The sequence below is a fragment of the Aplidium turbinatum genome, chromosome 2 (assembly GCF_918807975.1).
Source record: "Aplidium turbinatum chromosome 2, kaAplTurb1.1, whole genome shotgun sequence".
NCBI lineage: Eukaryota > Metazoa > Chordata > Ascidiacea > Aplousobranchia > Polyclinidae > Aplidium > Aplidium turbinatum.
In genome coordinates this window covers 28,813,341-28,835,076 of record NC_137473.1, presented here as the reverse complement: position 1 = coordinate 28,835,076, position 21,736 = coordinate 28,813,341, and the positions used below count along the sequence as shown (strand labels likewise).

At 39.1% G+C, this 21,736-nt stretch overlaps 2 protein-coding genes, 1 long non-coding RNA gene and 1 other non-coding gene across 4 annotated transcripts; 3 read left to right on the top strand and 1 right to left on the bottom strand.

Moving 5' to 3' along the window:
* Window positions 1-4,592: 4,592 nt before the first annotated feature.
* Window positions 4,593-5,370, top strand: LOC145764826 (uncharacterized). The gene is made up of 2 exons (XR_014288528.1): window positions 4,593-4,770; window positions 5,199-5,370. It is a non-coding gene; the product is annotated as an uncharacterized LOC145764826 (long non-coding RNA).
* Window positions 5,371-7,671: 2,301 nt separating this feature from the next.
* Window positions 7,672-8,046, top strand: LOC145788485 (uncharacterized). Its single transcript, XM_082600249.1, has one exon. The coding sequence runs from the start codon at window positions 7,672-7,674 to the stop codon at window positions 8,044-8,046; it is 375 nt and encodes a 124-aa protein (XP_082456375.1).
* Window positions 8,047-8,232: 186 nt separating this feature from the next.
* On the top strand, window positions 8,233-9,168 carry LOC145788484 (uncharacterized). The gene has a single exon (XM_082600248.1). The coding sequence runs from the start codon at window positions 8,233-8,235 to the stop codon at window positions 9,166-9,168; it is 936 nt and encodes a 311-aa protein (XP_082456374.1).
* Window positions 9,169-20,462: 11,294 nt separating this feature from the next.
* LOC145765737 (U6 spliceosomal RNA) lies at window positions 20,463-20,564 on the bottom strand. The gene has a single exon (XR_014288619.1). It is a non-coding gene; the product is annotated as a U6 spliceosomal RNA (small nuclear RNA).
* Between the last annotated feature and the right edge of the window lie 1,172 nt (window positions 20,565-21,736).

Here is a 21,736-nt window from a genome sequence, read left to right as displayed (position 1 = left end):
AGGTCATTTTCACATTTTAAAGTAAATTGTTTTGAATATTCAGGTCGATGAAAACTTGCTCTATTTGTGAGGAATAGGCTGATGATGATGGATGATGGTGATGACGGATGATGATGAGGCTACATCAGATTTCGATAATCCTTTTTCACTACAAGCACAAGCATGGTCAGCTTAAGCATTTACCCCTTTACCTTATGTTTCTTTTTCAACAAACTCTCAGTTTTTAATGAATAATAACTACAGACAAAGCTTCTGTAGTTAATTTAATGCAAGGTTGCATGAAAAAGGTGTTTATTACAGTGACGAAAAATCATAATTTTGTATTTGTAATAGAAGTAATTCGCAAAATCTTTGAAGAAATGATTTCAAAGTTTATTTGTAGCAGGATAATTCTCATTTTCTTTTCCAGACTGTTGTAATCAGTGTAATTCTGAGTTTATCCATGGGAGATACTTTCAGAACTTTTTCAGTGTGATTAGTTCATTGCTTTATGGGAAAAAGTTGCTTGTTCAGTTCAGTTCAGTTGTTTTTTTTATTTCTGACCATCATATCAAAACAATACACATCAACATAGCAAAGGTCAAGAAAAAGGTAGAAGCGACAAAACGCGAACGTTAAAACGTGCTTGTGATCGAAGTAAGTTATTGAGTTGAAAAAAATTTGGCACGGTCGCAACACCTTCAGAAAAATTTAAGATATAAAGGGAAAATTAAAAAAATAAAAAATGTTACAAAACAAATAAACATATAGCCTATAGGCTATAACTTTATTAGCCTACATAACTTTAGCTGATATATTGAAGATTTGTATGGACAGTTGCTATGAAGATCGGCCATGGTGCGTTATCAAGAGTGCTGATGGTCGTAAGGGGAACACGTCTTGATGCGTTTAGCTCATAGCAAAGAGCAAGGCAGGCAAAGAAAACCCCACAAAGAAATCCTACCACGGGCAAAGCCATTTCAAGCGCAACGCACCAGGCCTTGCACGACTCACAAAATAGATAGGCTATAACTTGACGACATGAAACAATGACAAAAAACAAACTAGCAAAAAACAACATCATCATCTTGCGGAAATTCAATTATACCCAGGGAAGTTATGTCTTAAAGATATCAAGCGTGCTTTGATAAAAGTTGCGTTGATAAAGCGATAATTTTAGACCCCAGTCAGCTAAACTCGCCACTTCCACACCGATCCAACGTTGGCTAACGTTGTACTAATGCAAAAATGACAGGCATCGCCAGCTGGGATGTAGTAGTGGTATGTCCCAGTAATATGATAAATTTGGGTTACCGTATGTTTTACACGTTAAACCATATTAAAGTGACAAAAAATATCCAATTTGGCATATTACGTTAAAAAACATAGATAAACAATCAGACAATAGCATGACGATCCAGTCCAAGATATTGAAATAAAAACAACTGGTTGGAGCACATGGCCACCGCTTCACCGAAAGATGGAGATTGGTCAAAAAGGATGGAAAAACTTCTGCAGACTCTGTAGAACTTCTGTGGACAAAAAAACACAAGAACCAGAAGGCCAGTAGGAGTACTTACAATCTTACTATTTTGCTAATAAATCTACACACATTGGCTTATCATTGCTGGGCAAAAAAAAAAAATATATATATATTTATATATTAGTATGTTTGGTGCATGATGTAATACTTAGATGGGATTATTTCAAGGAAGATTTAGCTTGTTTATTTTTGATTTAAAGCCTTTTACAGTTTTACATTCATTTCTTATAGTAGGGGGAAGCTTGTTCCAAACTGTTGGCCCCATGTACCGTATTGATTGTTTGCAAGTGTTAATTCTGCAATATATCGGAATATAAGGAGAATTACTTCTTGTTGTTAGGCTACTTGATTGTTTACACATAAGTATATCATTGAATGTTGTGGGAAGCAGCTTTTTTGAATATTTAAACATGAAAGTTGCAATCTCTGTAGTTTTCATGTGGTTAATTGATTTTAAATTATTGAGTTCCATTACACCTTTTATGCTTTCTCTGCGGTCAATGTCAAATACAGTACGAAGAAAGTTATTGCATGTACGTTGTAGCTTTTGCAATATAGTTTTGTTATCATGACACCACGTTGAGATGCAATATAATATCTGACTCTCAACTAGAGAATGGTAAATGGAGAGAAGTGCTTGTTTGTTTAGGAAAGGCTTAATTTTTTTTGTCACGCAGAGTGTTGATCTTATTTTTTGAAGCAAGATTTCCATATGAGATTTCCATGACAAATGCTCGTTTACCATTATTCCCAGAAACTTTATTGAGGCAACCTGTTCTATGTTGCTTTTTCGAATATTCAAGGGTGGGTGGTATGATGGTGTCTTGCTTCCTTGACTTGAAAATAATATATGTTTGGTTTTGGTGACATTTAGAGACAATCGATTTGTTGATAGCCATTGATCTATGCATACAAGTTCTTGATTTGCCGTATCATATACCGTAGAAACGGTTTTATTTTTATATATAATGGTGGTGTCATCTGCAAACATAATTGCAGTTCCGTGTTGAAGGCAGTTAGGAAAGTCATTTACATAAATCAGGAATAGAAGAGGGCCTAAGACAGACCCTTGTGGGACACCCAAAGATATGTTGTTAACATTAGAAGATAGTGTGCCATTGAAAACCACTCTTTGTTTTCTATTACTCAGGTAACTCATGAACCAATCATAGGCCACGCCTCTTATTCCGAAATGATATAATTTAGCTAGCAATATTTTATGGTCAATGGTGTCAAATGCTTTAGATAAATCAAGAAAGATTCCTAATGCAGGGTGGTTGTCATTGAGTATACTAGTGATACTATCTATTAGCATTGAAGCAGCATGGCTTGTGGAATGATTTTTTCTGAAACCAAATTGATTGTTATAGAAAAATTTATGTCTAATTAAAAACGAGTATAATCTGTTGTACATGAGTCTTTCTAATATCTTTGAAAAAACAGGTAGTAGGCTGACTGGTCTGTAGTTGTTTGAATCTTTGCAGCTACCCTTTTTAAAGATAGGTATCACCTTCCCCAACTTAAATGAATTTATGAATTTTCCACTCGTTAAAGATAAGTTAAATATATGAGTTAAAGCATGCAGTATGTTGTTTGGGGTTGACTTTACAACTATGGATGGTATTTCATCGATGCCACTGCTAGTTTTTGCTGGCATTGCATGAATAATATTGCTTATTTCATTTAAAGTAGTTTGATAAATATAAATTGTCTCAGAGCATGGAGAATCAAGATATGTTGAAAATATTGTATTTGATTTGGGAATTTTTTTTGTAAGGGAATGGGCAACACAGGAAAAGTGATCATTGAAGTGATTTGCAATAGTTAATCTGTCAGTGACTGTACTATCATTTATTTTAATGCCATGGTTAGTCTTAGACTGGGATTTACCTAATAGATTGTTGATTGTTCGCCAAGTAGCTTTCATATTAAACTTTTGCTTTTCAAATTCGGATTTATAAAATTCCTTCTTTTTTTGCTGAACTGTATGGAAGTATAAGTTTCTTGCAGAGGTGTAGTTCTGTTTGGAGTGAATAGTTTTATTTGATATGTACTTTTTAAACAAACGCTCTTTTCTTCGTAATAGATGTAGTAGTTCTTTATCAAACCAAGAATTATTCTTTTTTAAAGGTGTTTTTTTCAAAGGAAAATGCTTATTAAATTGACTGGTATATTCTCCTATGAATGACTCATAAGCTTCATCAGCATCAGTTTGATTTAAGCAACAAGTGATGTCCATATTTTCCAGAGCATTTGAGAAATTTTGTATGTTTGAGAGATTAAATGATCTGGTATATTGATGACATGTAACTGAGGGTTTTCCAATGTTAGTACAATACATAACTGGGAAGTGGTCTGAGATTTCATTAATTAGAATTCCACAGCGAGTTTCATTACCTGTTTGCACATTGGACCATATTTGATCTAAGACTGTTGCACTGGTGTCAGTTATTCTGGTAGGTTTATTAATTAGTGGGTAAAAAGAATTTAAAAACATCAAGTCTGTAAAATTGCCTACATTGATGTTTTCATAATCCAATAGATTATAATTAAAATCTCCCATTATATAGCATTGTTTTGATGTACCTATGTTATTTATGCACTCACTAAGAAGATCAAGAAAATCCAAATTTGACTTAGCTTCCAATACAGGTGCTCGATAAATGCTACCACAGGTCACTTGTTTACCACCAACAAAAATATCAATAAAAATAGACTCAAATACTTTTTCTTTCATAATGGTTAGGTCATCACGCTTGGTATACATAATATCACTTTTTAAGTATATTCCTACTCCTCCACCGCGACTGTTTTTTCGAGCATTTGATATGAATGTATAGCCCGGTAGGTTTAAGTAAGGACCTTTTGAATTAGGCTGAATCCATGTTTCGACTACAGAAATTAAATCAGGACTGATGTTTATAGACATCAGTAGGGCCTCAAGTTTGGTGAAATTTTTTACATTAACAATAGATCGAGCATTGATGCATAATGAAGAGAACACTGGCCCCAGTGAGCAGTCCATTTTTAGTTTGTTAACAGTTGTTGAGTCTACATATGTTTCAGATATGTTAGGCATAAAAAGGTCATCTATGTCATTGTTATTTGTGTAAGATGTGCTAGCAAACATATCATTCAATTGATCAGGCTTGAAGGTAAGATTTGTTGATACACTGTGGCTTTCAACCAGTGTAATTAATTCGGCGTTGGATAGATGGACAAAAGGGGGATTCCAGTTACTGCACAAGGTACATGTCCAATTTTGTATGTCATGATAATTTGCACTTTTTTTACAACATTTGACATGAACTTCAATGGGACAAGTTAAACACTTAATATATTTTTGATTTTTTCTGATTGTTTTTGAACAATAGTTACATTTTGGTTTTATTATCATGTATAAACAAGGAATTGAAAAACAAAAAGGTATAAGATAGGGTTGGTTTAAAGCTAAGCTTAAAAGATAGCTAAGCTAAGGTTTAAGAGAATGCATAAAGTAAAAAGGTTCCTGAGTTTGGTTTTATTGTCATTGGTAAATATCATATGATTTGTTTAGCTTCAAATGATAATTGAAAATTGCATAATGTTATAGCCTAACAAAATAGATTAAGATGCATGGTTAAAAATTTTTGCAATATCTGAAAAATCATCTATCACTTGCCTTTTGTTATTCCAGAAGCACCACACTGTTCCTTTGGATGTCCAGACGTCCTTGAAACCAAAAGCCTCTCTCGCTTGACGAAGTAATGACAGACGTCGTTTGGTCAAGGACTCTGTGATCGATAGTTTAGGACCATCAGAATCAGTTTTTAATTTGCTTTTTGAATAAAAAATTTCGTCCCTTGTCATCCTTCTAACAAATTTAATAATTATTGGTTTGTTGAGTTTTTTAGATGGCAAGGGGTGGCATGCGTCTATGTCACTCACAGTAAGGCAGTTAGTTGGTTTAACTACTTGATTAATCTTATTTACCACATATTTCGAGTAATCTACATTACTTCCCTTGTTTGGGGCGTCAGTACATCCATGAAGTATGAGGCAATTGCTTCGCTATTTCAGACTGGCTGAAATACGCAAGAGATGAGGACTGAGAAGTTTGAAAAGAGGAAGACAGGAAATTTGATTTAATTTGCCTCATGCCCTTTTCTAGACCGCTGTTATATTTAGCATGTTCTTTGTTTTTGCTGTGATGGTTAGAAATAAAAACAAACTTAACTGCCATCTGTCCTACTCTTTGCTTGTATGAGTGCCTTTTCTAGCAATGTTGTACCGAGTGGAATGCTAGTATGGTAAGTGATAAGGTTTACTGCGAATTGAGGCCTCGATCCCACGTCTTCGTGGTCATCATTTTCAGCACAGATTAACTCGAAAAAAGTGAGTTAACAACACGCCACCATGTGGTCAAAGTTAAGAAACGTTTTCGGTTTGGTGAGGTCGTAATGTCTAACCCTTGTCAGAGCAAAACGTGAGCGTTTGGTCGTAGATTAGCAAATGATGGCCAACGCTAGGCCCACGAGTAACCAAATCGTTTTCGCCAGAGGGGATGATAGTAAATTGCGTCTTCCACGTCGACCCAACGAAAGCGTTTGGTCGTAGGTTGGCCAACAGTGCACTAACGTTGGTTCTACGATTAAACAACTCTTTTTTGCCACAGTGAGGATAGTTGTAGGCTAAATTGCGTCGTGGATCCCACGTCGAACCAACGAAAGCGTTTGGTCGTCAGGTTGGCCAACAGTGCACCAAAGTTGGGTCTACGATTAGCCAAGCATTTTTTTTGCCACAGTGAGGATAGTTGTAAATTGCGTCATGGATTCCACGTCGAACCGACGAAAGCGTTTGATCGTAGGTGGCAAATGGTCGGGAAAGGGTTGGCCAACAGTGCATCAACGTTGGGTCTACGATTAGCCAAGCATTTTTTTTGCCACAGTGAGGATAGTTGTAAATTGCGTCATGGATTCCACGTCGAACCGACGAAAGCGTTTGATCGTAGGTGGCAAATGGTCGGGAAAGGGTTGGCCAACAGTGCATCAACGTTGGGTCTACGATTAGCCAAGCCTTTTTTCGCCACAGTGAGGATAGTTGTAAATTGCGTCGTGGATTCCACGTCGAACCGACGAAAGCGTTTGGTCGTCAGGTTGGTCGCAGGTGGCAAATGGTCGGGAAAGGGTTGGCCAACAGTGCATCAACGTTGGGTCTACGATTAGCCAAGCCTTTTTTCGCCACAGTGAGGACAGTTGTAAATTGCGTCGTGGATCCCACGTCGAACCAACGAAAGCGTTTGGTCGCAGGTTGGTCGCAGGTGGCAAATGGTCGGGAAAGGGTTGGCCAACGGTGTGCCACCGAGGGATCGACGTTTAACCAACCGATTTTTGTGACTGACGATTCGCCCAAGGTGGCCCGCTGGCCAAATTTGTTACGCGCCAACGTCGGAAACCAACGGAGGGCCCACGGGACGTTTCCGATGGTCTAACGTTGGACCAACGACACGTTGTTGTGCGGGTCCAGACATCGTCAAAAATAACTTTTATGTTGATGACTGCTTAGTGTCTGTGAGCTCTCGGGAAGAAGGAATACGAGTGGTGTCACAACTCACTCAGCTGTTGAGCAAAGGTGGCTTTCACTTAACCAAGTGGCTGTCGAATGACAAAGGCGTTTTGGAATCGATACCCGAGAATGAACGTTCCAAGTGTTTAAGAAACCACACCTTTAATGAGCATTGTATCAACGAACACATACTGGGTGTCTATTGGACCGTGTTCACAGATGAGTTTGGGTTTAACGTTTCTCTTCCCGAGAGGCCCCTGACCCGCAGAGGTATTTTGTCTGCGACGAGCTCGCTATATGACCCCCTGAGGTTTGTTGCTCCAGTAACCTTGAAACCAAAGTTGTTGTTGCAAGATTTGTGCAAGCAAGGTCTCGGTTGGGATGACCCAATTTCGGCGTCTGAAGTAGACACTTGGAATGAATGGATAAATCAGCTACACCAACTTCACGACATACGTCTGCCTCGTTGTTTCAAACCTCCCCACTTTGGCGTGGTAACGGAGCATGAACTTCACTATTTTGCCGACGCTTCGTCTGTGGCATATGGAGCTGTGTCCTACCTCCGTCTTGTTGATGATGAAGGAAGGATTCACTGTGCATTTCTGATGGGAAAGTCCCGCTTAGCCCCACTTAAAACAGTTTCCATTCCAAGGCTGGAACTCACTGCTGCTGTTATGGCCGTGAGGTTAGATAAAATAGTGAGAAAGGAATTGAACCTACCCAATTGCACATCAAGATTTTGGACAGACTCGAGCGCTGTCTTACAAAGTATTTGTAATGCAAGGAAAAGATTCCCTACATTTGTTGCCAATCGATTGTCTACGATTGAACAAAATACAGACCTTTCGAAGTGGAGACATGTGCCTTCAAAGTTAAACCCTGCCGATTGTGCGTCCCGTGGGATGAATGCGAGCACGCTGATTAGCTCCAGCTTCTGGTTGTCTGGCCCAACGTTTTTGTGGGAAGCCGAAGAAAGATAGCCAGAGTCTCCAATAAAACTACCTGATCTTCCAGCAGAGTTTGCGCCCGTCAAGAAACAACGAGTTTACGTGAGTGCCGCTTCAGAAGCTTCTTGTTCAACTGACCGATTGATTCAACGATATTCCCAGCTGATACGCTTGAAGAAAGCAACAGCGTGGTTGATGCGCTACAAACAGTTCCTCACGATGAAGACTCGACCCTCGGTTTGCCAAGCTCCACTTAATCGATCTCCCATCACAGTCCGCGAATTGAAGCTTGCTGAAGTGGAACTGATTAAATATGTGCAAAGAAGTCGCTTTGGACAGGTGCTAAACGTATTATCTGAAGGTGCCATGCTAACTAAAAGGACATTCTCACGATCCATGGTTAAATTGAACCCTATATTGGTTGATGGGGTCATTCGGGTTGGCGGCCGTTTGGAGCGAGCACCAATCGAAGAAGATGCCAAGCACCCGATCGTGTTACCTTTTGACTCTCACCTTACAGATCTTGTGATTACAAGTCACCATGCTCAAGTGGGCCATTCTGGCATGACCCATACATGGGCATCTCTTCGACAAACGTACTGGATTCTGAAGGGAGGCGTCGCCGTTAGACGTGTCCTTGGGAAGTGCTTGCTCTGTAAAAAAAGGAATGCACAAGTTGGCAAACAATTTATGGCTGATTTGCCATCTGGAAGACTCCAACCCGATAAGCCTCCGTTTTCTCATGTCGGTGTCGACTATTTTGGACCCTTTATGGTGAAGCAAGGCCGCAGTTCACTCAAACGTTATGGCTGCGTATTCACGTGTATGTCAATTAGAGCTATCCACATTGAAATTGCCCACACCATGTCTACTGACTCGTTTATTGATGCCCTTCGACGATTCATTGGTCGTCGAGGTCTCCCAACCGACATTTATAGTGACAACGGATCGAATTTTGTCGGTGCTGAAAGAATATTGCGTGAGTCCTTACAACTGTGGAACCAACAGAAGATTAATGAATATCTGTGCCAACAAAATGTGACCTGGCATTGGAATCCGCCTACCGGCTCCCACTTCGGTGGAGCATGGGAGCGCATGATCCGTTCCATTCGAAGAATCCTAACTGCTCTTGAAGGAGCAAACCGTTTCAGATGAAGCTCTCATTACTCTGATGGTCGAAGTGGAGTCAATCATAAATTCGCGACCCATCGTCCCTATCACCTTTGACCCACAAGATGATGTACCGTTGTCTCCCAATCACCTATTGCTGTTGAGAGAAGCACCAAACCTGCCCCCTGGACTGTTTGATAGAAAGGACTGCTTTGTTCGACGCCGCTGGGCCCAGGTGCAATACCTAGCCAATCAATTTTGGTTGCGCTGGACCCGTGAGTTCCTCCCATTCATCATTCAGAGACAGAAGTGGTTTCAAAGAGAGAAGAACTTTGAAAAAGATGATGTTGTCCTCCTCGTCGACGATTCCCAACCTCGTTCGAAGTGGCTGATGGGGCGAGTGGTTGACACATACCCGGACAATAAAGGGACTGTACGCACAGTTTCGGTGAAAACTCGATATAATGTGGTCAAGAGACCAATTTCGAAACTGTGTTTGATTTTGGAAACTGCTTAATGCAGAACAAAATGGACTGTTTACCTGTCGCCGGGTTAAAAGGCATTGATCAGCGTGTATATATGAACTATTGAACGAACTTCTATTGGCTAATACAGCCAACAACGAACATTTCTGGTTGAGAATAGTGAAAACACACTACCTGCTTCAAAATGTGCCTTTTAATTGTAAATATGTAACTGCATTTTTAATCCCTTGTTCGTAAAGGCCTTCTTAGAGGCTGATTGGATTGTGAAACATATCGTTCCAAACACGACTTGGTTTGATCGTAAAAAATGTTCACTCAGTTCTCATTTTTGTGTGGGAGTGTTACGTCGTATTTGTCCGCCTCCTTTTCTATGTGTAACAATTCAATTCGGATTCCCTAAGTAGCACCTGGCAACCCCTGCTGTCTCACCCGAGGTTGTGATGGTTACGTCATAATTGCATTTGCGACTTTGCGTTCGTTGCTACGTTTCTTTGTTCTTTGAGTTTTGTCAAGTGGCAGTAAAGATCAGCTTAACGTTTACAGCAACTAGTTAGCGACTGGTAGTTAATTCGAGCTATTAGCGGTGCTGCTGTTTTTTAGTTGAATAAGAGTTAGCCTACTGCGTTAACGTACTGTGTTGTTGAAGTCTGTACAGCAATTTCATCTGTCGGTGCCGTTGGCCTATGTGGCCTAATCAGTGATTATCACAGTTCACGGTAAGCTTAACATCCTACTGCAACCTTTGTGATAGGCTAGGCCAATGTGAATTTTAGTGTCAATGGTTAAGTGTAATAAGTGCCTCGTCTCATTTCCCGATGTTTAAATCAAGTACGGGACTCACCTATGATGTGAAATTTATAGCACAATATTTTACTGTTTATATGTTCAGTTTCGATCTACAACGGTAGAATTTCAATTGTTGGGTTCTCCCTGTGCTGTTCCGTGCGCCACAAAATAGTCGGTAAGAATTCATTAGGCCTATAATTCGTCATCTGTAATTCCGCATTAGGCCTAATTCGTAAGTTTGTTTGCTAATCGTTGTTTTGCTGTGTTGTCACAGAAACCTTCTTCTTCACTTCACCGTTGCTTGTTCGTTGTCGTAGCTGTCGTTGTCGTCGACAGCTGAATACAATTACCGTCACTCTGTGTGCGTGTTCGTACGTTACACACCCAGTGCATTGTTGATGCAGAATTACGCATTACAAATATTGTCGCATTATGGCCAGGAACAACCCATGATGCACGGATGATAATAGCCGGATTTGTTCCCAATTTCAACAAGGCAACGTTAATGGAATACTGCTAGAAGGCCTACCTCTAAATACGCATTGTCAGGTATTGTCGGGCATTGTCGGCTTTTTGGAGGGTTTTGGAGCATTTCTAGGGGTTGTCGAGCATTTTCAGGGGTTGTCAGGCATTGTAGAATGTAGAGTAGCTATACTTTCAGGCATTGTTGGGAATTTCTAGGCATTGTCTAAGATTTCCAGGCATTGTCGATCATTATCAATGGTTGACAGGCTTGTTAGGCATTGTTGGAAATTTTCAAGCATTGTCGAACATATTCAGGGGTTGTCGAGCATTTTCAGGGGTTGTCAAGAGTTCTCAGGGGGTACGTCTAAATACCCATTGTCGGGCATTGTCAGGCATTGTCAGGTATTGTCGGGCATTGTCGGCTTTTTGTTGCGTTGTGGAGCATTTTCAGGGGTAGTCAAGCATTTTCAGGGGTTGTCAAGTATTGTAGAGTAGGCTAACTACTTTCAGGCATTGTTGGGAATTTCCAGGCATTGTCGATCAATATCAGTGGTTGACAGGCTTGTTAGGCATTATAGAACATTTTCAGGCATTTTCGAACATTTTCAGGGGTTGTCGAGCATTTTCAGGGGTTGTCAGGCATTGTAGAGTAGCTACTTTCAAGCATTGTTGGGTATTTCCATGCATTGTCTAGGATTTCCAGGCATTGTTGATCATTATTATCACAGACATTGCCGTCGGCTGCAGCGTGGGTCAGGTGTACGTCGAAAGGCGTACACCGATGCATAGCGCTCAAGTCCGCTTTCCCGCAATGCGGGATAAAGATAAACAAACAATAAGAAACATTATTAGTGGTTGATAGGTTTGTCAGGCATTGTCGAAAATTTTCAGGGGTTGTCTAGCATTTTCAGGGGTAGTCAGGCATTCTAGATTAAGCTACTTTCATGCATTGTTGGGCATTTCCTAGCATTGTGTAGGATTTCCAGGCATTGTCGATCATTATTGGTTTTTAACACGTTTGTCAGGCATTGTCGAACATTTTCATGCATTTTCATTTTCAGCTCTGCATGTGCAGCAGAATGATCCCTTTCTATTTTGCGTAGGTTATTAACGTATTAACGATATACACAAACACAGCAGCGTTTAAATGACCTGGCTATCATAAGTAGCCTACTTATTGAGATCATGTGGAAGCCCTCGATTTCATCGAAACCGTAGATGAGTTTGTTTCCAGAAGTCAAACCCGTCGCAACAAGTATTGGATCGAGTTTGTGACTTCATTTCACAGATAAAACGCAAAAACTGTTCAAGCTCGCCTATATACCAGGATTGTGTGAAGGGAAAATTGCCAATAGTAGGTATTCAGACAAGTAGTAACCAAAACTGTTGTGCACTGTTGTCATTCTATCTTTGTTTTGTGGGGATTGTTTGTTGATGGACCAACATATTTAAACCTGAACGAAAGACATTCATTGGGTTGTAGTATTTATTAACCCAGTCCTAAGCATGCGAGGGTTTTGCTGCTTGTCTTCAAAGGCGTTTGGTCAAAGTTACGCAATTACAGCCAAACTACATGGTGCACAAAATGTTGCACGATAATCGCGACATTTGGGTTCTCAAGTAGTGCATAACAATCGTTTAGACTGAAAATCGGCAACTTGAAAAATCACTTTCATGATTAGTGGGAATTCTGATCCCCCTGGAATTATTTTACTTCAGTAAAACATCCACGCCTACGTGTAGGCCAAAATTTTTTTAAATAGGTGTTTTTATTCCAACTTTTCTTGTAAATACTTTTTTGTTTTGTCGGCTGTCAAACTCACAAGAATGCTTGATATGAACGATTCGGTTACATGTGTTGTAGTGGACTGCAACTACAAGTTTATTTATTTGGACATGGTTGAAAAATTTCGATCTGTTAAATCAACCAAACCTCTTTGATAGAGCCAGGGATATCTAGAGAAGGGGATATGAAGGCTCGCAGCTATATTGCCTTATTCTCATGATACTATACCAGGGCGGTAGTTTGTAGTGCTTTAGACATGTGGTTCTTTTTAAAATCGTAGAAACTTTTGTAGTGCAGCTGGTACAGTTAACTACAGAAGACAGTTAGCAAATGTTACGTAGAGCATATTTAAAGAATACTTGTTTGAAAAGACAGTTGAAAAATTACCTGTAAGCTGTTTTTTATAACTAAGCCTTTGCAGTAGGCCAGATGTAAAGCAAGTACCGGTATATGGGTAGTTGCAATAACAAGCAACCATGAGCAAGCTGTGAATATCCAGGCCTGATGCTAATAGCGCAATGCAAGTTATCATAACAAGATTTATTAAACTATTATTGGTGCCAATTGTCATTTTACGATAAACACATATTATTTACGATAGACAAAAGCCCTTCTATTGTCAGACGTAATAAAAGCATTCGTATCCCCTTCTTTAGATATCCCTGGATAGAGCTTATTCGATTGTAGATTCTGTCAAAATAATAAAGTACTTTCGAAATCAACATTTACCTGCAATGTAAGCTTATAGCCTACCCAGACAACCACTTTATTTGGTGTAAATCTTTACCAGATCGGGTACGGATTTGACCATATCTGGACCAGATAAAGTGGCTGTCCATGTAGGATTAGTCTGTCACAGCAAATCTTCTGCAACACTGGAAATGTCATTGTGCATTGGCTCTTATGCCTGTACCAGGGAACTGGACGAAGAAAAATAAGGCTACTGAACAGGAATACAGTAGTTTGTGCGTTTTTTGTTGCACCAGTGATTCGCAAAATCTTGCCGAAGCATCAAAACAATAAATCATAAGACTAGCATATTTGCCTAATTTGTCACCTCAAGTGGATTAGAAAAATTTAACAAATTAGGCGAACTGACGAATTATGCAAACAGGTCAAAACTATAACGACTCGTATACATGGCGCATTTATTTGTATTTATAAATGACCTTTTGTTCATTTGGGACCGCAAGCAGGTAGAAAATGTGTAAGTTTAGTAAACATTTGAGAAGTGTTAATTTTAAATAGAGCGACATAAAATATAAGAAGTAAATTAAACAGGTTTTTAGCTTTAAAAAAAGCTTCCTCACTTGACAGTACGAATCGGAGTTGCCTTTTCTGCTTTTCATTTCAGGATTGTAGTCAGAGCAAAGTCAATGCCAAACAAACGATCTAAGCACGTAAACACTTGAAAGCATTAATCGAATCTGCAAATGGCAAATTAGCCCAACAAAATGCTTTTCGGGGATATAAACATAGTTGACGAGTTGAGCGAATTAGACGACGACAAATTAAACGAACTATCATGTAGGCTACTGAAAAAGATAAGAATTCTGCCGGGACCGAATAAAATGTGACGAATAAGGCGAACTGACGAATCAAATGATGACGAATTCTACTTAACGTGATAGGTAGATTTCCTTTGTGAAAGTATTGTAGGCTAATTAGGGATTGTAGATCATAGATATGCGAAACGTCATCCGCTTTTGGCTTATCTGCAACACTAGAAGGGTTACGTTTTTTGTAATTTACAAAATATTTTACTTTTTATGGGTTATATAGGCTATAAGAAGGGTGAAGTTGGTTTTAAAGTAATTTAAGGTTTTTAGTTAAAAGCAAGCCAGCAGTAAAGCGTAAAAAAAATGTCAAATTGGCAATTGACCCTTCTAATGTTGAAGGAACAACGGAGTTGCGCGTCCCGTAATGTACCGTCCCTAAGGCTAATCAACATTGAAAAAAAAAATCCAAAAAACTTAATGTGAGATTAAAATAAAAATGACTTTAGCCTACTACCAATGTGGTAATCATTCGGTGAAATAACAACGAAAATGCAACATAGGCTACGAAAACAGGTTAGGCCTTCAATATTGAAACACATTTTGCAAAAACAAGAAAATACTATCCTTCAGTCAACCGCCAGTTTAGGCAGAAAATGTGAACACAAATAATTACAGAACAACATTTATAGTCAGGCATAGGCTATATCATTCTGCACATGAACTGTCTAAGAACGATAATGAAATGACATTTTTCAGGCCTTTTACGTTTTCTCTGCCCTGGCTTTTTACCACAAGAATTGGAAAGAGGCACTGTATGCACTATGCAGCCTTCCATCTGTGGAAATGCACGGTTTTACCGTTTTTGGAGCAAATGCTATGAAGCGTTGAAAATGACTTCTTCAATCTGCCAACGACCAAGAACACCAGTTTTCGTATGACGTTTTATATGTCATATAAGGTTCACGTAAACTATAAGGCCCAAGACCAATCACTGCTTTTTCAATTTCTTTAAATTTTGATGCCACTTGTTCATGAATAACTTGTATTTGGTCAGATGATTTCATTTGTTTCCAATTTGTTTTGATTTTGATTACGTTATTCATGCTTTCAGCGTAGTTGTTGCTCCATTCCATGTCCACTGCAGCCTATGTCTGTTTTGCCACACTTTGTCTTTCAACAGTGGTAGAAATCTCCGTTTCAAATATGGTGTGACAGTAGAACAGTGCAATGTGTAATATTCCAAAAAAATTCTTCGCTTCTTCTTCGTAGCCTATTCTACGTGACCTTTTAATTGCAATAATGAAAATGCACCATTCAATACTTTATTTCTGTAGAATGTGCCTAAACCAATCTTATCAGCTAAATACTTTTGCAAATTTTGTCTCAAATAGCGACAGCACAACATAGGAGTAGCACTTGGAAAAGCATTCAAGATTGCCTGATGCATCGCCCTCTCATCGTCAGTTCCAAATATCAAGCGATCTCCTTTCAAAGAAAACTTAAGATACAAAAAAAACTCTGTAAACGTCTGTAAATCAGATTTGGCATGCAGAAACGATGGTCCTAAAAAAAGAGGAGCCCTTCCTGATGTATTTCTCACCACTGACACGTTTTGATATCTACCGTTGTGGTGAGAAATGTTATCCCCAAATTATACGTCTTGTCAACACACAATACCACATTTTGGTTGCAGCAAAATCGTTCGATGTCTAAAAGTTGATCCTGAACGAACAAAATGATGGAAATTGGCATTCCTTTAGAATGAGATACTTTTTGGACAAATGGATGTGTTTGAGTCATGTCTATGACTTTTAGAATATCTGTCAATTTTGTAATTTTGGCCGTAAACTGTTGGTTTGTAATCAATATTTTTTTTCGTATTAGATTTCAAATTATGGAGCTGTTGTAAGTTTCTGGGAACACGAGACATATCATCTGTTTGAATGGCTTCATCATATAGGCTACATTTTTGGCTGTTTTCAAAGGAACCTGTTTTCGAAAATCGTTAAAGATGTCTGGTTTTACTCTGATGTAGTCATTTGTATTGAGTTTACTATTTCCATGTGGAATATGGCCAGGGGATAAACCGAGATATTCAAATATTCACAAGGTTTGAATGTTACATTCTCCAAAATAGTTCAGCCACGTTACTCTCCGCTTGTAATTACAATCTGCTGCATGAAACGATGTGTATTTTGTCATTTTAACAATTTCGCTCTGGTTTGGCTGTGGATCCATGGTTGTGTATTGATTTTGTGTAGCTTTTCGAAACAAAAACTTATTTTTGAATACATATATCTGTCGTAGGCTATTTTTTTTTGCAGAAGGTTGAATAGTAAGACCCTTTTTCCAACTGCCGCAATCATCATAAAACTGCTGCGTTTGCCCAATTTTTCGTCTTTGGATGTTTTTCATATTTTTTGTACAAAGTAGATATTTTTCTTTTTTGCCCAGTGGAATATTCTCCAATCCGTTAGTTTCCTTGCTACTTAATGTTTCAATAATTTGCCTACTTTCCAGAAACTTGTTGTCTAGTGGTTGACCTTTTTATTTCTTCTTTGAGTTCAATTGAGGTTCCGATGCCTTAGCGCCTGCTTTCTCATTATTTCTTTGTGGTTGGACATTATCGGGCAACTTCGCATGTTCTCCATCTTCTTCGTCATCATCTAAGTCGGTTGTATTGAAAATTAGGGTTGAAGAACAGCTAAGATTACAAGGTACATTGAAATTGCTGTGGTCACCTTCCTTCCAGTAAAGCACTAAAATGATTGGGTATCCAAACGCTTTCTGGCTTGTGTTCGGACACCCTTGGCCTTGTCCATATGAGATAGACAGGCGAAAGAGACGATTGGATGGATGGTGATATTTTTTTGTTTAAAATGCCGTACACGAGATCGCATGGTCCATTACATTTTGAATACACAGAGTGTATGTCCCGCTGTATTGCTTCCACAATAGCTAGAAGGGTCCAAGAAGAAGAATATCCCCCTTCGAGGATACAATCGCGTACAGAAATCCAATAATCGGGAGACACTATCTTAAATGATTTTGCAAACTCATGGTTTTGATACATTTCTGCATTTAATATAATATCATATTTAAACTGCATCTTAGTCGAGGCTCAGTTGATAATGATTCGTTTTCACACATAGCTATAGAAACAGCATTAAACAAACAGTTTCCATCTGAAGTTGTTTTAACTGCTTGTTTTGATTTTAAATGTGGGAGTTGTTCCAAAAGTTTGTTGGTGTAGTCATCAAACTGTAATTTGCTCTTTGATTGACTTTGGCTTGAAAGAATTCTTAAACTTGAAAAGTTCTGCAGCAGGAGATTTTCTCTTTGCGCTCTTTTTATCAACTTGTCTTTGTCACAGAAACCACACTTAAAATAAATGAATTGTTTTTGTTGACATTTTCTCATCACGAACAAAACAAATTTTCAGCATTTTTTTAAATATGTTAAGCTGCTTCGAGAAACAACATTCTACTGCAAGATGATCATCCATATTCTACCTGACGCAAACTCATTTCTTAACTTCAAACTAAAACTTCATTCCTAAACTTCATTGCTGCATTGATACCCTTCTGTGTACTTTTTACAATATTTAAGTTACGGTGTTAATAGAAAGCTTATTTTATTCTTTAAAATAATGTGCTATGAAATCAGCTTGAAAATCATACCATACGATGAAAGTATGCTACGATGTTTATTGTACAAATCAAAAACGCATAACAAAATACAACAGGAATCCTACTTCAATGTTTGCTTTTAGAATTGTTTATACTTTTCAGAGTGTTACAGTGCACTGTTCGGCTTATGCAATTGTTTAGCTGTTTTGTTTCTACCATGTAAGAAGTCTTGTAGCGGCAAAAAATATAACCTCCTCATTCGCATCTCCAGCACTTTTTTATAAGTTCTTTTTTTTTTTCTAACCATCACAGCGAAAACAATACACGTCAACACAGCAAGGGTCTAGAAAAGTTCTTCAAAAGCGCCTTCGGAGAGAGTTTCCAGTTAATGGATTGCTGTATACCTTGCACAGTCCAGGTCCGGCTATAAGCTTTCTTCACAATAGTCATGATATGCATCAGGCAGATTAAGGTTGTTGATTTCATTGCGCAATATGTCGGTGTAATACTGTAATACTTTCCTTCTAAATCTTCATCTTAATTCACCTTCCAAATCTTCATTCAACTGTAAAATACAAATGAATTCAGTAATGCACCATTTTTATCAAGTGCCAGCATACCAGTAATGTACGTAATGCATATGTGTAAAATAAGTCACATTCAATTGCTATATATAGTATGCAAAAAAATGGCACCCAAGGAAGGACCTTCATCACCGGTACCTCAAAATGTAATTATAGCTACAGAATTATTGAATTAATGCACTTCTAAAGTAGCACCATCATAATGGTGTATATACTGTATAATTGCATAAATGCTTTTGAAAGCTAACTTTTTCAACACGCAGGCTAACCTGAAGCAGTTAAGTATTTCATTGGCTAGATTTCCAAGTTTCATATCATATTGATAATATTCATCATAATCCATCGTCGGTTTGTTCCCCACTGGTGGGGGTGGCCGATTGTTTCCGCACAGCAATTGTTTTAATCCCTTTTCTCCATTTCACCCTGTCCCTTGCATCTTCCTCCTTCAGTCCGACTTTTTTAAATTCATCCTTCACTTGTTGTTTCCACGTTCTTCTTGGACGACCGCGTTTCCTCTTCCCATCCACCTTTAGATCTAGTGCCTTTCTAAGCAAACTTCCTTCCTCCCTCAATAACTTACTTTGGTCACAAGCACGTTTTAACGTTCGCGTTTTGTCGCTTCTACCTTTTTCTTGACCTTTGCTATGTTGACGTGTATTGTTTTGATATGATGGTCAGAAATAAAAAAAACAACTGAACTGAACTCCCTCCTTATCACATGTCCATACCATCTTACTCCATTTGCCCTTGCCAGTTGGTCTATGGTCTCTCTCATCTCTAGCATATCCAACAATTCTTCAGTCCTTTTTTCCCTTCTCGTTTTCACCCCACACATTGCTCTCACCATTGACCTTTCCATTCTTCTCAGGATTGCCAGTTCACTCTCTCTCAATACCCATGTCTCGCTACCATATAGCATTGCAGGCCGCACACAGCTCCGATATACTTTTCCTTTCATCCTTAGTGAAAATTTTCTGCCATGCTACATTTCCCCACATTCCCTGAACTTTGCCCAGCCCAATCTTGCCCTTGTTGTCACCGCTGCTTCACATCCACCACTTCCATTTATCCGATCACCCAGATAACAGAAGTCTGTCACTGTTTCGATGCCATGGCAGAACTCATTATCATGGCCTTCCACTTCATTCCTTCCTTTACTGCATTTCCCACAAACAAAACACTTCGCCAATCTTGTTGCGGCTTTCTTGACATTAGCACATCTTGCATGTACCCACTTTCCACATTCCTTGCATTGCATTGAATTTCTCATCACTCTCTTGCCACATATTCCACAGGGATCTACTTTGTTCTCAACAACTGTTCCTTCTGCTCCACTCACCATCACTTTGGTTTTTCAAGATTCACCTTCATACCCTTGGTTTCAAATGCTTCTTTCCATTTCTCAAACTTTCTCTCCAGTCTCTCCATACTATTACTTGTCAAGACCAGGTCGTCTGCATACAAAATTTCACTCAATAAGCCCTCCCTCACTCCTTCAGTTACAACGTCAACCACAATAGCAAATATCAGAGGTGACAAAACTGATCCTTGGTGTACACCAGGGGTCACCAAATGGCGGCCCGCGGGCCGCATGCGGCCCGCCACGCTGGATCGCTGCGGCCCGCGGAAGGTATCAGCGTACAAGTATAACCAAAAATACTTGTCTGGAGGGAGTTAAAGAGCACGAAGGCAAAAATTACTTTCCTGGAAGCATATTTTCGCATTGCATACGATTCCACCGACCGACCAATCAGATTATAGTTCTAGGTGGGGGTTGCTTAAAGTTATTCCAATGCGATGTTCAGCCACACTGTCCCAGTGGTTGATTAAAACGTCTGTTTTCGAATTTTGAAATTGTCTGTGAGCATAGGGTTGCTTATTTTAAGTTTGCAAATGTCATGTAAACACTAGTGCGAGTTTCACCATTATTGTGCTTCACGAGCAGTGTTCTCTTTATGCAAGTTTTTGTTCGCAAAATGGATCGGTGTGCCAACTCAATTTATAATAAATTGGCAATATATTACATATAAATTTAAAGACTTTTTCTGATTGTATTATGAAAATATTTAGCTTAGTAGGCCTACTGCAAAACGTTTTTTTTTTTAAGAAATATGGAACGCTTCACGATTTTGCGTGTCATCCTTGCACAGGAGCCATGCTAATCTGTATCGTTCCAATTATAGCATATGTACTGCCAAAGCAAGTACTGCAAAATGTTGTTAATCAACAAATTTTTGCCACGCTGATGAGCACCGCAAGTGACAGTTGTCTATAATAAAAGAAAGAAGGTTTTACAGATTCTCACAAAAAGGATGAAAAACCAACTCATTGCTTTTTTAGAGGGAAGACTGTTCATAAATTACGATTTTTCGGTGATTTCCACAAGCGTTTGTTTCATAGTAGCCTACCTGGTGTGATGATGTCTAGTTTAGCGTTGGTGGTGCCTTCAACATTTAGTTGCAGAATGGTCACTCCTTGACCTACAACAGCTGGTGCTGTTCGCCCTGACAAGGGCGCTGTGCTTGGTCTGGGGGTGCCATTCTGATGATTGTTCTTCCGCATAACTTTATAGCGACAGTTGTAGCAAGTTTAGTTTTCCAAAGTCGGTACTTGCGGGGGCGGCCACGTGGAGGTGCTTGCTTTCGTCGGCAGAGAGTGCTGCTTGTGAGTGTGGTGAAATGCAGACGGCAGCACACATTATCAAGGATTGCCGGCTATACAGACCTCCTCATAGTATGGAAGGCTTAGTTTTCATCGATGACGACACCAGGCAGTGGTTAACCAACGGATGCCCTGACATATAGCGACAACACGAGAGAAGAGAAGATGGTACCTGGTTTCTTTTTCCTTGTTATTGGAGCCTATTTTTCGCTGATATGTTTGCAGGTCACTATTGTTGCCTGTATTGCGATGTGTCAAACATTTTCTTGTTTACTGAAACTGTTAATTGCAAGATATCTTTTGCGAAGCGAAGTAACATCACCACTCTTGCTTGGAGATGAATATTCTGATGAAACCGCTCGCCTCGCTATAAGTGCGCAAAACAAGTGGCCTCTATTTATTAGGCATTGTTAAAAAAGTCAAAAGTGTTGTAAAAGGAGCTTGGCCTAGCAGTAGCGTTGTTCGACTAATTTTGTTGCTACGGTATTCTAACATAAATATGAACAACATGTAACGCTGGATACTGGGTACGAAATGCGTTCTTTTCTAGCATAAGAGTCAACCTACCTAACATTTTATTAGTGCGGCCCGCCACAGCTCTCCTTAGTGCCAAAGTGGCCCGCATGCAAAAAAGGTTGGTGACCCCTGGTGTACACCAACCTTCACAAAAAACTCGTTTGAATAATTTGATCCAACTCTCACTTTTGTTCTTGCATCC

Coding starts and splice junctions, on each gene's coding strand:
- LOC145788484 (XM_082600248.1), top strand. CDS start 8,233: ATGAAGACTCGACCCTCGGTTTGCCAAGCTCCACTTAATCGATCTCCC.
- LOC145788485 (XM_082600249.1), top strand. CDS start 7,672: ATGGGAAAGTCCCGCTTAGCCCCACTTAAAACAGTTTCCATTCCAAGG.